A 16,172-nucleotide genomic window follows, 5' to 3' on the forward strand; every position below is an offset into this window, starting at 1 on the left:
CCCCAACAAACAGAGTTGTGAGTTGAGTCCCAGCTGACAGACAGCTCAATGGGGAACCAGCCAGTGGGAGTCATCTGACAGTTAGAGAATGGGACAGATATGCTGGGTGTGATGAACATGATCCAGATTTTCACCTTGTTGAGCACCTAGCTGAGTAATGCGTCCTTCCTTGAGCCTCATGATTCTCAAAAATGCAGAGCAGGGAACACAATATGCACATGTACTTCTATTTTCTTAACTCCGTGGGGAGTTTTAGCTGAATAAGAGCTTTAAGCAAATGAGAGCATCAGCACAAAGACTGAATATTCATATAAAGCTATTTTATAGGATTAAAAGCACCATGGAGACTTTTCCACGGCAATTATTCTCAATGGTGGATACATTTGACCTTAATAAAGTTAAAATGATATTTTTAGCTTAAAGAAAACAACTTTCTTGTGTACAAGACAAAATAACCAAAGAGATGTGACGTCAAACTTTGTTCACAGTGGTGGCGGAAAATCAACACAAATCAAAAGTTACACATGGGAGCTTTTAAGGGCTGAGGGCCTACTTCTTAATTCAAAGGGATTATTAGCACCTAATCAATGTACAATAAAAGCGTCCAGGCGACAAATTGCTGGTAACTCATGAAATTTGAAGCCAAGCATCAGCCCCAAAGACCAGAGACAAAAAGTGTCCCAAACAGCCAAAAGCTCAACAGGAGAGAGAGGTGAAGGACACAGGTGGGAGGGGTGCAGCAGGAGAGAGTGAATGAAGAGAAAGTCTGAGTGATGGTGAAACAGAGAGTGGTGCACAGTAAGAGGACAGCTCCCAGCATGGTTACACAGCTGAAAGTTTGAAAAGATACCAAAAGAAATGAATGGATTCTAACAGCTGGTGAGTTTGGAATTTTCTGTCTTCAAATGTATTTATTGTGAGGGACCTCTGATGATAAAAATGTACATACAAATTTCAAAGAGGAACAGATTATCTTTGACAAACACTAATAAGTATATGTTAAGAAGAATATATTAAAATATTTGACCTGAAATCCAAGATTTTGCTGTGGTCACTCTTTCTTGCATCCCATACTGACTTTCCATCAGTCGTTTCTAATCTTAAAAGGGTTTGCAAATTAATTTAATTACAGTGTCTTGTTTAAGTAACCGTGCAGTGAAAGTGGTAAGCTGATGTGGTAGCCGGTCATTAAGCTTTAATATGTCCTCTCTGCTGAGATACTTTACTCCTTGAGTCCATCTCATTGCTGAAAATGAAAAAGTAGCATCTGTTTCAAGAGACAAAAACACATCCGGAAGAGAAAGATGTGCTCTCTCTCTATCACCGCATCATAGCATGAGATGAAGATGGCAGAGAAATGGCCAGAGATGGCTACTCTAAGAATCACAAGCATCATCATTTGTGCAGTTTTACTTGGACGAGGATTGTCTGAAAAGACAGGTGAGTGCACCAATCAATCCAATCCAATCCAATACAATCCAATACAATCCAAAAATGGTAATTAGATTTTATATATGTTTATTTCTACCTGTCTTTATTAAGTCATGCTAGGTTTATCTTTTTGCAATTGGACTTTTTTCAGGGGGTAGTAAAGAGGAGCAGAGAGATGCCATTCTGAAGGAGATTATTTCAAAATGGAGCACGGGAAGTGGTCGGAGTCCTCAGAAAACCCCCTCAGAAACAAATAAGGACCAGTTTGTGCACCCTTGGATGAGAAATATCATGGGGAGCTTAAAAACACTATTTCCCAGCAAGAAGCTGCCCTCATTAAACAAGCCAATAGACAGGCACCGTCTATCCGGCTTCCTCTATAATATCTCCCTGTACCTCCAGGAGATGGGTGCTGAGCTGGAGGAGGCACCTGCAGACATGGATGAGGAGCAGTTGTGGGAGAAGGTGCTGCATTTCTTTCTGCAGTCTGAAGGAAGCGCTGCAATGAACCAGTGGAATGGCCGGGTGCCACCCCGACCAAGTGTTAGAGTTCAGGACTGGTTTTTATCTCTGCGGGGCAGCCCTCACTGGGACTGGCTGCTGGGGCTGCTGCAGAGTCTGATCACGCTCTCAGAGCGTCAGCCTTACAGGCCTCTCTTGACTTACTTATCTCAGAACTGGAGGACAGTGAGTGCTGTGTTGGAAGCTGCTCTTCAGGCTCTGGTCAGTGGGACCTATGGCCAGGCCAGCGCTGGCCTGCAGGGCTTCATCTGTGCTCTAAAAGGCCGCAGTGACTGTGCCTTCAGTGTAAGCTGGCTTCAGCAGCTGCTGCGTTTTCTAGAAACACGCAACTGGAAGCCTGTGGTTAGTTTACACCCAGCAGGAGAAGATGCTGAACACAGTAAGAGCTCCAATACGTTTGGACGATTTAAACCTTTCAGCCTGCCTCCTGAGGCCCTGAGGAAGGAGGCTTTTTTTGGAAATGCATCTTTTGAAGACAACATGGCCACAGAGGATGATCCAGACTCTGTGCAAAGTTTTCTGCTGCAAGCCTTATCACGTTCAGGGGGAGGAGAGAGAGGGAGGCAACTGGCACAGAAAAATCTAGCGCTTGTGCAGAGTTTGGATGGGCTGAGGAGGGGCGTCCTGCACAGGGTGGGGAGTTCTGTTTATGGTAACCTAAGGAGAAAAGTTTCCCAAGCTACCATGGCGCTGCTTGAGGATGTGAGCAGCCTGGTGGACGTACCACAGTCCAACGCTCAGGGTCAGTGCTCAGTTGGTGAGTAAGTGGAGCAGCTGGCCTTGAATAAAAACTATAAAACATTAGTCACAACATTAAACTAAACGTGGCTCATCTTACAGAAAAGCAGTCATTATATAGATTTTTAAGTGTAAGTTTGATGCAGAAGTTTTTTCAGATGATGATTTAGAGAGATTATGGACCGATTATATAATATTTATACAGTCCACTTTATAAAATAAAACACTTTCTATGAGCCTCACTTTGGCCCTGCTTTCACCTGAAAGAAAAAAGAGAGACAGTGACAGTGACTGACACTGCTTTACAATCTCTTACAATCACCCTGGCTGGGGAAAGCATCTGTTGTTACCTCAGCTAATCCCTTTTTCCCTTCAATGATGTCAGTAACATTATAACCTGGGCATTGTTAGTTGAGCTGATGATAGTTGTGCTCTGCAGAAGCTTTCACTGGCTTTTCCCCCCGACCATTCACTTTGATTTGTGGTTAATATTTGCTTTTGATTTGTCTCTTTTAAAGGTGACCTGAGACAACTGATCTTATGGTAAGATATTTTAGCCAGCCAAACGAATGTAATGATTGTGTTGTATAGATTCTCATTGCATCTGTTGTTCTTTCTGTGCAAACAAAGGGGAATAAGATACAATGTGACATGGAACACTGAGGCTTTGGATGTTGGGTCCCAGGGTCTCCCAAGCTCTCTCCCATTCCTATCCTGCCCCTCCACTGAAGGAGATGAACCAGGATCAGGACAAAACACGGCACACGCGCCTCAAAAAGCAGCTCCTTCTTCAAGAAAAATCTTCGCTGAAAAACGGCGACAAAAACAAGAGAATGGGAGAACAAGGGAGAGCAACAGTCTGCACAAAGAAATCGAGTACGCCACCTCTATTGAAATCCTGGAGGCAGCTTGTAATGAATCCATCCCAGGCTTGACTGGAGTGTCCAACTTCACTGTGTTCCTCTACTGTAAACTGTTTGAAGAGGAGAACAGCTCAGTCAGCTCTGCAGTGGCTCAGATGGGGCTGGACTTGCATGCCACATGCTCTGACGCAGCTTGGTACCTGTCGGCTGCTGAGGAGGACTTTCTTTGGGTTCATGTCTGCAGTGAGTTTTTCTCCCAAGAGTTCAACAACACGGTGTGTGCCAACTCTTCTTTCTGGCTGCAGAGAGCCCATCAGGTAATCAAACATTTAATAAGTCTGCACCATTTGAGCCCCAAAAAGTCACCTGCTTTCTGGTAAATTATCAAGATGATACCAAACAACAAAAGCCTGGTGCTACTGTAGCAGTCAAGTTATGTTAGTAAACGTTGTTTTCCTACCAAAATTGTCTATAAATGTGTATATTCTTTAAACACGCTAGTGTTGGAGTGGTTCATTGTAATGCTGTTACTCAAGTCACTGTTTTGGAAATGAGAAGAAAAAATGGGTTCAGACAATCACTAATGTCTGTCCAGGGGTCAGAGAATAATATTTGCTTTTCTAATTACATATATCATTGTTTTTTTTTTTTTACTGACAGAAGTCTGTCTCCCTCTATCTTCAATCTCTGCAGGCTGCACTGACAAAGGACTACTACTTTTTCAACCAGACAAGTATCGACGATTTGTGTGTGCAGCTGTCAGGAGAGGCCACAGGGAGCCCAGGACTTGATGAAAACTGTGTGGCTCAGTTAGGCAGCAGGATGCTCACTGCACAGGCTTTTAGACACTGCTTCCTGCCTAACAACTCTGTCTTGATCTCTGCTCTGTGCGGGAGACGCTCCCAATCACAACATGCCTTATCAGAGGGCAGCTGGGCCGCAGCATACTGCTCCAAAATACCAAACGTCTCCGTTGTTGACACCGCCGAGGTTAATTGTGAGTACAAGGAATGGGATCTGCATCATTTCACCAACTCCACCCGTCTACAGCTCTGTGGTCACAAACATGGGTGGAGAGAGTACATTTGCCTGAACATCACGCTCTTTGATACGCTGTTAATATCAATGCCTCAGCTTGCTGATCTCTGTGCCGAGCTGCATGCAGAACTGGAGGAGAGGAAGTGCTTTCTACAGAGGTTTTTCGACATGCTTCCAGCACGCTATGAGTTTGACACATCTCAGCTGTGTGTGGATCCGGCTCCAATGCTGGTCGATGTTCTGCACAAGCTGAGCGTGTGTGAGGTCCATGGAGGGGAGCGCGAAGGGTTCTTGTTGGCCTTGGGATATGTGTTTCGTGTCCTGGACTTCATGGTGGGCCTCTCTTCGGGTCTGGACGAGGGTGAACGAGAGGCAAGGCAAGGTTTGGGTCAGGCCATCCTCCTCTCCAGTCTCCTTGACAACACGTCCTGGGCGGTGCTGCAGCCAGAGGCATCCATGAGCATCCTACACACTGTTGGAGGGTTCCTCCGCAGAGAGCAGAACACCACTCTGAAAGAGGACCTGCTGAGCTGCTTTAGTGTAAGATACTCATCTGACAGCCTTCTTTGTATATCTGTATTTTTAACCTTTATATTTTGCATATATTTTTTAAATCTTTTTACAGTTAGCTCAGAACGAGGTTGTGAGAGAAATGTTTTTTTGATCCTTATGTATGTCCAACACACACAAAAAATTGACTGACTTTTTGACACACACTCTTTTGTTTCATCAGCCTGTCTTGTGGGACCTCATACAAAGGGATGAAAACTCATCTGCTCTCAGGGTTCTTCTGCAGGTATTGGCCTGTGCAGCTACAACAATAACAGTTCAGCTTTCAATCTGAACTCTATATTAAGGTCATCCACTTTATCTCACCAGGAATATCTCCAGATGCCAAGAGACAGCATTCGCACCCTTGTGATGTCAGCTGAAAAAGATGCTGTCAAGAGATTTATCTCCCATATGCATCAAAGTTGGGATCAGTTACAAGTTGAAACCGACCAGGTTTGTTTTTAAACTCCCAAGAAACACATGATATACCATCAGAGACATTTGTTATCAAGCTTATTCTTAAACGACACATCGTTCTTGTATGTCTTGCTTTTATCTGCTGTATCTATTTTGCCTTAATAAATAGTGCGGTATGCATAGTTAAAGTGGGTCAAATTGAATGCACCTCAGTTTCTGTTTTTTCGTCTTCTCCGTCAGGCCTCTCAAAAAGAGCTGCAGGCCATGGAAACAATGACTGCTGCTTTCATCCAGAAGTTCCCACGAGTGACCCCAGAGCTGTTTGTAGACCTGTCTCAGTTTATTCCCTTCATGTCTGTGTCTGACATCATGAGCTTCCCTGCCTCCCTGATCATCAATGACACTGTGTGAGTTACAGACCGAGGGGATATTTAGATTGATATATCTGAAACTACTGAAGCTCAAAGCCCATTTGTTTCTCTTTAGGCTGACAGCCATTCGTGACCACAGCTCAGGGATGAAGTCCCTGCAGAAAAAGGCCTTTGTAAAAAGACTCCTTCAGTCCAGTGTGGTGGGGGATGTTCCGACATGGCCGCCATACTTCCTCACTTCCATCCTCCCACTTCTGCCTTACCTTCCAGTCACGCATTTTCAGCAACTCACTTCACAACAGGTTGGAGACTGTTTGGCTACATCCAAAGTCTTTAAACAACTCTTACATCTCTTTTACAAACATTGGTTATCTCAAGGGTGACTGTGGCTCAGTGGGGAGAGTCGTCGTCTCTCAAACCGGAAGGTTGAGGGTTTGATCCCCAGCTCCTGTGAGCAACATGTCCGATGTCTCCTTAGGCAAGACACTTAACCTCGCATTGCTCCCCGTGCTCCGTTAGGGTGTATGTGGGTCGCTGCTTCTGTGCTCCACCGCTCAGTGCGTAAATTGGCCCACAGGGATAAATAGAGTTTAAAAAAAAACAGGGCTAAATGGTTGGTAAAGGCATTGAATAGTTTTCTTTTTACACACAGAATGTACGATCGACATGTTCAGGGTTAAACTTATTTCATGGAGTGGAGAACCCGACCCTACAATGGTTTAATGAGTTTAGAGAAATATGTCAATCATTTGACCTTGGACTCCAGATCTTTTTTCAGTTAAACCCTGAGAGGGAAAGTGCTCTTCACCACTATCTACTTGCCGACCATCACATTGAATCAGTGCTTTAATTTGCAATCTCAGATGCAATAGGCTATTATCTGATGACAATATAGCCTCTTGGAGTGTGGGGAAATTCTGAGGCTTCCAGTAGTGGTTAGTAATGAAGGACTTCTGGCCAAGACTTTGTGTAGAATAAAACACTTGTGTACTCTGTATTTATCTGTATATATCTGTTTATTTCTGTATATTACTACATAGTTTATTTTGTGATGTACATATTCTTTCTACATTTGCATATTGATATTGCTCGTTATTTTTATTGCAATTGACTCCAGTACTGTCTTAAATCATGAGCTGTTTGTGTGATTTGCCCAAATATTCTATATGTTTCAAGGATAAAGCTAATGTAATGTGTGTACATTTGTCACTTTGCTTTCCTTCATGTCCTTTAGCTCACTCCTCTACTAGAGTTACTTGGCAACAGCAGTCTGGACGGTGTGCGAGGTCGCCATGTGCTCCGGACCCTTTTCAGCAGGAAGAAGAATCTGACCAGTGATTATATACTGAGGTGACCTCCAATGCTAAATGATTATAAATGTGTTTATATCCTGCACTCTGCTCTATTGATATAGCTGTTATACTATAACATTTAAACATCTGACTTGACAAAGGTGTTGTATCATGTGAGTGTCTAAAGACTTTCCATCCAAGATATTGCAGATTGGCATAAATGTCAACGATTCAACAGAGGCAAGAATAAAAGAGAGGCGTTGTCTTTTTGCAGATTAGGAGTCCTTGTATGTTACTTGGATCCAGAGGACCTGGGTTTATTTCTTCAGGACTCCTCTGTGTCCTTGACTCTCTGGCAGCAGCTGGCTCATTGCATGTCCAAGGGGTTCATCAGTTCCAGTGGCAGGGTGAGAAGCAAAAACCCTAAAGAAAATCCTCATCCACATGAACAGTTTAATTTTCATCTGACCCACTCTGTTTGTCTGTGCTTCATGGTCAGCTGTCCTCTTGGATGATACAAGCCGTTCAAAACATTAACATCAGCAGCTCACCTCCTCCAGAGCTGTCGGCCCTCAGTGGTCTCTTACCTCAGTTAGGGGTTTCCCACCTGCTTTCACTCCCCTCACAACAACTCCTGGAAATCCTCTCACAACCAGGGCTACACAGATACTCCCCAGCACAGGTGAGAAGAGAATTTGTTCCATATTTGGGGCTGGTGTAACAGAGTTGTAAATACATAAATAGTTGCTTCAATAAATGTTAGAAAAATACCTGTCCAAGTACAAGAAAGAAACCCTCGCACAGGGAAGAAAAGCTGGCCTTTACTCTACCATGAACTGTGGATCTATAAAAAAATAGTTTCCAGATTTCTAAAGAGAGATGAGGAAAAACATCATTTAAATATGTGACCTGTGACCCCCAAATGAAATATATATATATATATATATATATATATATATATATATATATATATATATTTTATGAATCCCTCTCTAATTCTTCCTCCAGGCTTTTCAAATGTTGTCCAAGATTACAAAAGACATCCCTGTAAGTAGACATTTATTTTTAATTGAATTTATTGGAATTCTGCCCACTGCACTTTAATCCCAACGTTTCTCTCTCTCCCTGCCAGCTCACCATGGAAAGACTTTGCAGGCTGAAGCCCTTACTCTGTGGTCTCTCCCCTGCTGTGCTCCAAGACCTCCAGTGGGCTGAGATCAGCGAAGCAGCCTCCTGCCAGTGTTTGAAATCGCTGCTAACTGAGCTTAAGCCTGGCCAAAGAGCCATGCTATATAATGCCATGCAGGAGGTGACAATGCTATCAGCTGCCCTCAGTTCTAATTGTATTACTTCTCTTTTCATTATACTTTAATTTGCTGTGACTTACCTCAATGCCTTTTTTGTTGAATATACTGACTATTGAGGGGGGTAGACTTTTTGACACTTCAACTTCACAACTTCATAATTTAAATTCTTAAAGCTTGTGTAGGAAATCTTAAGACTTCTAATCTTGCTCTTAGGTTTCCTGAACATGTTCATTCACACATGTAAAACCTGCTTTGTCTTTTCTAAGAGGCTGCTAAACGCTTCCAGGTTTAAACTTGTGTTGTTGTTTTTGTGTTATGTGACAACAGGCTCTAGAGAGAGACTTGCAGAACGTCACTCAGCGGGTAAACTGTCTGTCACCATTTGTCCCCCTGAGGAAGCTAAGAGAAACTGTAAACGGTGAAACAATCCTGAGAGACATCGGCCTCTACAGTGACATACTCTGGTCACCACAACAGGTGCATGTTTTACCTCAGTCTACCTTTGTGTCTGATATTTGTATTGCATTGATATGACAATAAAAGGTCTGCAGTTCTAGACTAGAGAAGAAAATGCTACCGGCTCAGGTCCCATTAATCTGTAACTCATTGGACATGCTTCAGATGAGCCTTTCAGGATATTAATACTCCATACGCATCAGCCACCATCAGGCTAATTAGTTTGGATGTTGTACAATGGAGTGGAGGAGTGTAGCATAAATTAATAATGCCTACCTTTAAAGGATTTTGTCACAGTCAAGAGTGTATTTCAGCCCTTGTCCTTGGCCAAACTAGGCCTTTACAAAATCAATAAAGACGACCCTTTTCAATTAGAAGCTGAACTTCTATAAAATATGGCACAGAACATTGAACCTTATATATTATATTAAAATAAACTTAGAGTTTAATTCTCTGAGATGCTGTAAGCCAAGCAATTAATGTAATTCAAATTATACAAAAACCATTATGGAGATTAAAGTTACTGAGTTACACTTGGGCAAAATGATGCACGGTATGCACACGTTGTTAATTTGTGCAATGACCATATAATACTCTTTCTATAATCATTAACTAACTTTTTTTGGGTCCGATTTGTAAACATGTTTATGTCCGTGAATGTTGGTCTGAGGTACAACAGGCGTTAGTCACAACAATTAAAACGGTACTAATGTTTGTTCAGCTAAAGCTTCCTACATTTTAAAGTACCTTTTGCCAGCTTTACAGGCAGCCAGCATTAAAACCATTTTGCAAGTTGATGTGCTAAAGTTATAGCTTGGTCTTGTATAGAGACCGCAACCTTGTTTAGATTGTTTTTAGTTAAAATGGAAAACATTATAAGGTAAAACAGGGTGACAATGCTCACTCTCACTCTTTTTTTCGGGACAGGCTCAGCTTTTGTTCGAAAAGATCCACGAAGTCAGAAACATTTCCGACAAGATGATAAGGTGAGTTGGTAGAATACACCGGTACATTTTAATCTAGACTTTATTCATTACGAAATTATTTCCTGAACACTCAATTAAACATGTACACACAAAAACACAGTTCCAGAAATAGTCATTATGAAAATCTAATACTCTCACAATTAGCCATTAACAACGTATGGTCCTTTATTTACATGCAGGGATCTGGGTCATATTGCCAGTGGAATGAGTTGTGACTTTTTGAGGCTTTGGAGCAACGATACAGATTTCACAGAGCTGCTTGAGTTTATTACTGAGCTACCTGGACCTATGAGACCTGCCCTGGTGAGAAACCAATAATTTAGTAGCCTTCAAACTCTACATCACAGTAACTGATATGCAGCAATGTAGCATTTGTTTGCTGCAGTGTCTTAAACAAATGAAGAAGACTGTTGATTTCTAACTAGTTCAGATGTGTTTTGGCTGTGCAACCAGCGGAAATGTATCATAAATGAACTGAGGAAACGTCCTGGACTCGACTTCAGCACTCTGAGCTCTGGATTCGTTGCAACATTACCGTGAAGTATCTCCTTATTTAAAATGTATTTTGTTCTTTACCTTCTTATTTTATCGTTCATTGAAGGATTTACACCCCTGCTCTGTTTTTTTTTTTCAGAGCGACAATGATAGAGACAATATCTAATGTCTCCTTCAGAGCCATCCTCAACTACATTCAGGCAAACTTTGCTGATTTCCTCAGACTGCCACATTACAAGCAGATGAACTTAGCAGAGAAAGCGGTCTCTGAACTGGTAAAACCCCGACATGAACTATACTAACAATGAATCAAATGCGTAGTGTATTTCATGTGCAGGATTTGACACACTGCTGTGTGTTTGAGGTAGAAAAATATGTGTTAGCCTAAAACAGAAATCCCAAATTAACCTCTGGGTAACAACCTGTCACAAAGAGCTTTAAGAGCACACTGGAGCCAACTTAGAGATGTTATTTCTGGTGAGAACAAATCTGGGTTTGCGTCAGTGAGTGAGGGTGAGTCATGTGTTTGATTTGTATTTGCAATTTAATAGGACAGAAAGGGCAAGCTGCTGGTTCTCAACCAAGCAGACACAAGAGGCAACTGATGGAAAAAATCAGAACATAGCCTTTCTTATCCTCTCGACAGCTTTTCACAAAAGTGAAGTCATAACAGTGTGAAATCCTTATAATCCAGGGTCACTGACCGTATGAGGTGTGCTGGGCTCTTCTTAGGCTGCAGAGGAGATTGATGGCACCATGCTGGACATCCTAGGGCCTTTGCTGCCTTTCTTGGACCGAGACAGTTTGGCTCTGGTGGACCGAGGAGCTCTGTCTCTGCGGCTCGAGGAGATGAGAGGTTTCTGTCTTCCTAAAGAGGCCCTGAGAGACATGAGTGCTCTGTTCACACAGAAAGACCTGCTCGGGTAAATAAACATATCTGTTGCGGACAACATGACGTAAGCTGGATATGACACTCAGGGAATCAATATGTTGAGTATTAATTACAGAACTTAATGGTACTGTATTGACTACACGCATACAGTCAAATCTAAACAACATTTAGAGTGGAATTTTAAAGCATATATTATATATTTATATGTATTTCTTTATTTGGAAGACTCACGGTCCATTTGAAAGACATACAGCAACACAACTTTATATTCCAGTAGACCGAGTAGATAATCGGTAAGAGTGAGTGGAGGTGGCATGCAGAAAAGAGGAAGAAAAGTTATTCAGTAGCTGACATCTTAAATGAGAGGAAACAGTTTTTGAGCCTTAAGGCTATATTGCATGGTTAGACATTTATAAACGAGAGCATATAGTTTAATGCTCTATTCATTTGAATTCCGACACAGAATAACATTTTCTAAAATAAAAGTGAAAATGGCAGAACAGCTTGTATGAAGTCTTAGTTTTATAAAAAGCCTGACGATAAATTGTGTGTTTGAAAGATATGGGTTTATGAAAGAGCAGTGTTGGTAAGATATTTGTATTTGTTTGACAGGGAGCCATCTAAATGGCAGGTGGGGGATGTTGAGCTATTGGGCAGGCTGATGTTTTCACTTTCAACAAAGCAGATTAACTCCATCCCTCTGGTGAGCTTCAACAAGTGTCAACCTTTTCAAATCATTTCAGATCACTGGTTGTCTTCAATGTGAATATATAAGTGTTTCTCCTGCACAGACAGCGTTAAATAAAGACACAGTGGAGCAGGTTCTGGTGGGTCAAAGTCGCTGGGAGGACAGCGTGGTCGGAGAAGTCTGTGTTACTCAGTGTATGGACAAGAATCGTCACAGAAGACAGACTCAGAGTCTGATTCGAGGGATTGTCAAAGCACGGAGCAAGAGAGCCAAAGGTTTAGTACTGCGCTTAAACTGTGTCCGAGACATTTTATCTTAACATACCTGTGACTGTTGTTAGTGCACCACCCCACTTGTTCCCCACACAGTAGAGGCGTGCCAGTACAAATTGTTTATTTGTATACGATTTTCTTGGAGTTCATTGGCTCCTTTTTAAGCAGTGCCAGTTCCAAGCTGTGCAGACATCAGGGGAACGTTTCCTTCGGCGTGGACGTCCACTCAGCTCAGCCGCATGTCACAGGAGGATCTTAAACAGTGTGTGGAAATCTTTGCTCAAGACACATTGTTGAGCTCTGAGCAGCGACGTGCCTTGTGGATGAAACTCAGACAGGTTGGTAAATCTGCCTGATTCCTTTAAAAAGTAAAGGCTCGGATAAATCATTCTTTGGTCTCTATTTTTTATTTCACAATTTGTTAATCATTTTTTGATTTTAAAATGTGATTTGTTCAGGATTCCCTGTTTTCTGAAGCTCAAAAATGTCAAATTGAGCCTGGTAAAAAGTCGTTTTAAGGATTGCTTTCTTCTGTTACCTGTGATTAGAACGTATTCCTGTTTTTTTTGTTCCATCCAGTTCTTCAGTCCATTACGGGAGCTGAGAACGGATCAGGTGCTGGCTCTGGGCTCAGTGGTGACTGAGCTTGGAGAAAGAGAGCTGCAAGACACAAATTTCACTGACCCTGGTGTGTTGGCTCATCTGGGAACAATGACAGACTGGAGCCCTAAAAAGGTCAACTTTTGACTCTATTGTTTAGATTTAAAAAGGATTTCATATTTACACTTCACATGTTAATTAGTGTTTGTTGTGTCTTTCTATTTCTTTGGTAAGATGAGAGCAGTGATTTTAGGTGTGATGCGAAAACGCAAACTGAAAGTCGAACAGTTTACAACTGTTGATCTGGCAACATTTGGCCATCTGATCTGCGGTCTGTATCCGTCAGAGATCAAAAAAATGAATCCCTACAACCTCAGGTCAGTGAATTACCTACCAACACACACACACCTGACCGAATGCTGAATTTGCAACTTATCCAATGTATCATCAATAACACCAAAGAGAAGATAAACATTGACAGAAATGCACTTATAACTTCTTATACTGCTCATTTGCATACACTAGTGTGTACATTTGTACGGAATTGCATGCTCAGCTTTCTAACAGATGTTAACAGACAGTAGAATGTCACATCTCTTAACGCCACAAACCACATGACATCATTTTGCATACCCTCAGAGGAGGAAAAGTCCTGAATGTTTCTCCTCAAACTGCAGTATGGCGGTCCTGTTCCTGCGGGAGATGTCCCTGCCCTGCACAGAACAGCAGATGGAAGTGTTGACAAGCCGTTTGTCCAGACCTGAGGCCTTTGGTCCAGTCAGTGCTTGGGGACCGGAAGTTTTCACTGAAATTGGGACACTGGCAGGTGCAGTAGAACATATTGTCTTCAGGGTATACACTTTCTAATAAATGTTTTCCCTAATTGTTTTTGCGCAAAAGGAAGAGGCAATGACAGCTTTTGGATGGATAGTTACAATAAAATATTGTATCAAATTAAACAAGATATAACCCGGGGAGTGTGGAAGTTTCGGAAAACTTTTCCTGTGATGTGATTTTAGAAACATAAATTATCTGACTGCAGTGTTTGTGTCTCTGTCCAGTGGGCCTGGAGGACATGGTGCTGTCAGCTCTGGTACAAGAACAAGTGGAAGGAATAACCCCTGAAGCCATTGCTGTGATGCCTAAGAAAAAAATGGCAGTGAGTTTCACCCAAGATATCAATATCATTTATTCAGGGTAAACTACAGAGTGAAGTTTGGTGCAGTATAGATGCACAAAACATAATAGAGCAGCAAAGCAAAAATGGCTGTTGGCTGAATTTGAGAAATGATTCTTCTTCTGCCTTACATATATATTGCCTTACAAAAAAATCAATCAATAGGCCTTTATTAGTAATGTCACAGTAACCTGGCAAAGGCACTGTTTTAGATAATTAAGGTTAGAATTCTGTTTAAAAGTTTTATAGATGTTGGCTCACTATCACAAAGTCATGACTTACTTTACAAGGATACTTGAATTAATCAGAGCCATCTTTATTATTATTAGTAACTCTTGTGCTTTCATACTTTGATAAAAAGTTAATATGTTTGCAATGAAAAAGCAATGAAGTATTATGAGTACTATGTAGTAGTAGTACGAGTAGGATACATATGTTTAAAATATATGAAATAAAAAGATTTAGAGAAAGAGATTAGGAAGGCTGGGCATAATGTTTGGAGGATTTAGACTGTTATGTTGAAAATGGTTGGATGTAGACAGCTGGCCTGCTAATGAGCCTAAGCTCTGTGCAGCTTAAAGTGGAGGATAATGACCTGGTGGATGTCATGATATATTAATTCAAACTGGTTGGTTCAAGCTTACATTAACCCCAACCCTTGTTTTAGGGGAAGACAACATGACTGACTTGATTGGGTTTGATCAAATCGACTTTAAAATTCCCTCTTGACTCCTCTACTTTGAAGACTTTTCAAAATTTAAAGTAGAAAGCACAGTGGCTAAAAGAAAGAAAAAAAATATATATTGAAAAACAGAGATAGGGACTGATTCACAGAGTAATGAGTAACGGGGCAAGCAGCCTATGCTCTAATAAAACAGAGCGAATAAAGTAAATGGTGGACACAATAACGAACCTACAGAAAGAGTGAGGAGAAGGATCTGCAGAAATGGACATTGACGGTGTGTGTTCAACAGTTCGAAGTGTTGTTTCTTCCCTAAAACTTTTTGTTCACTTTTTAAACACTTCAAAAAGAGTGAAAATTAAGTATTATTGTTTCAAAAGATTCTCCTTTCAAAGTGTCCTGCATAATGTGTTGGTACTTGTGTTGGCTGTGTGTTTGTAAGGTGGTGTTCAGTGAACTTCAGCTGTCTTGGCTGAGTGCTGAGCAGGCCTGGGCTGTCACTGAGGAGCAGTGGGAAGAGCTGGACAGCAAGCAGAGACATGCTGTCGAACTGGCCAGATACGAGGGAGATGTCCTGCTGGAACAGAGAGGTGTGGCTTTAAAAGATGAGGCCGATAACATTTCATTTAGATAACCTTTTCATAGTGAGTCTGTCGCAGTTATTTGAATTGACGAGAGTGTTTGGAGGACATATTACTACCAGTCAAGTGTTTGGACACACCTTATTTAGAGTTATTTTACACTTGTTTTGTTTACTACATAATTCCATGTGTGTTCATTCATAGTTTTTATGCCTTCAGTGAGAGTCTACAAAGTCAATAATTGTAAAAATCAAGAAAAAACAAAATCCAAACTTTTGACTGGTAATATTGTATTATGGTTACACTTGTTTCCTCTGACCAATTAGATTTTATGTTGTATTAATACGGGAATAATAAATACTCTGTCTGTCTTCTTCTGCAGGACGAAATTCAGCTCCAGCAAAACTCAACACATACAGCTTCTCTTTTCACTCCCTGCTGCTGTGCCTCTTATTTTGGCAGCTAATTTAAAATGTTGAAAATAATTGAACTTGCTCCCTGAAGTCCTTTGGTATCAGCACATTTGTACTTTAAATAAATATTTTGGACTGATCAATTATCTTTCTGTTGTGGTCCTTGAATTTACATTGCTCCTGTTAAGACTTTGCAGGATTTGTTTTACTTAAATTTGATCCCTCGCTTCATTAATATAAAAACATTTATGCAGTTACTATTCAATACATTGTATTTATTCGATAGAAACAAAATCATTCTAGAGTTGAAAATAATTGTACCGAGGAAAAAGGGTTTTACAGGATGTGTTATTAAATAAATAAAGTGAAATGCCTTGAGGTCTTGCCTTGAACAGACTC

General features: G+C 41.3%; 1 protein-coding gene across 1 annotated transcript; it reads left to right on the plus strand.

The window, feature by feature from the left end:
* Nucleotides 1-1,340: 1,340 nt before the first annotated feature.
* Nucleotides 1,341-15,894, plus strand: LOC306821003 (stereocilin; the record flags this gene model as incomplete). The annotated part of the gene is made up of 28 exons (XM_079339139.1): nt 1,341-1,440; nt 1,583-2,714; nt 3,283-3,871; nt 4,248-5,132; nt 5,326-5,388; nt 5,472-5,597; nt 5,802-5,968; nt 6,048-6,234; nt 7,167-7,282; nt 7,499-7,631; nt 7,724-7,906; nt 8,233-8,271; nt 8,357-8,533; nt 8,859-9,008; nt 9,915-9,973; nt 10,153-10,276; nt 10,427-10,509; nt 10,608-10,743; nt 11,201-11,391; nt 11,973-12,063; nt 12,152-12,323; nt 12,489-12,658; nt 12,900-13,055; nt 13,155-13,297; nt 13,598-13,746; nt 13,982-14,079; nt 15,222-15,369; nt 15,743-15,894. The coding sequence occupies 28 exons, from the start codon at nt 1,341-1,343 to the stop codon at nt 15,829-15,831; spliced, it is 5,856 nt and encodes a 1,951-aa protein (XP_079195265.1). The 3' UTR covers nt 15,832-15,894.
* Between the last annotated feature and the right edge of the window lie 278 nt (nt 15,895-16,172).

Source organism: Symphodus melops (genome assembly GCF_947650265.1).
Source record: "Symphodus melops genome assembly, chromosome: 3".
NCBI classification, from domain to species: Eukaryota; Metazoa; Chordata; class Actinopteri; order Labriformes; family Labridae; genus Symphodus; species Symphodus melops.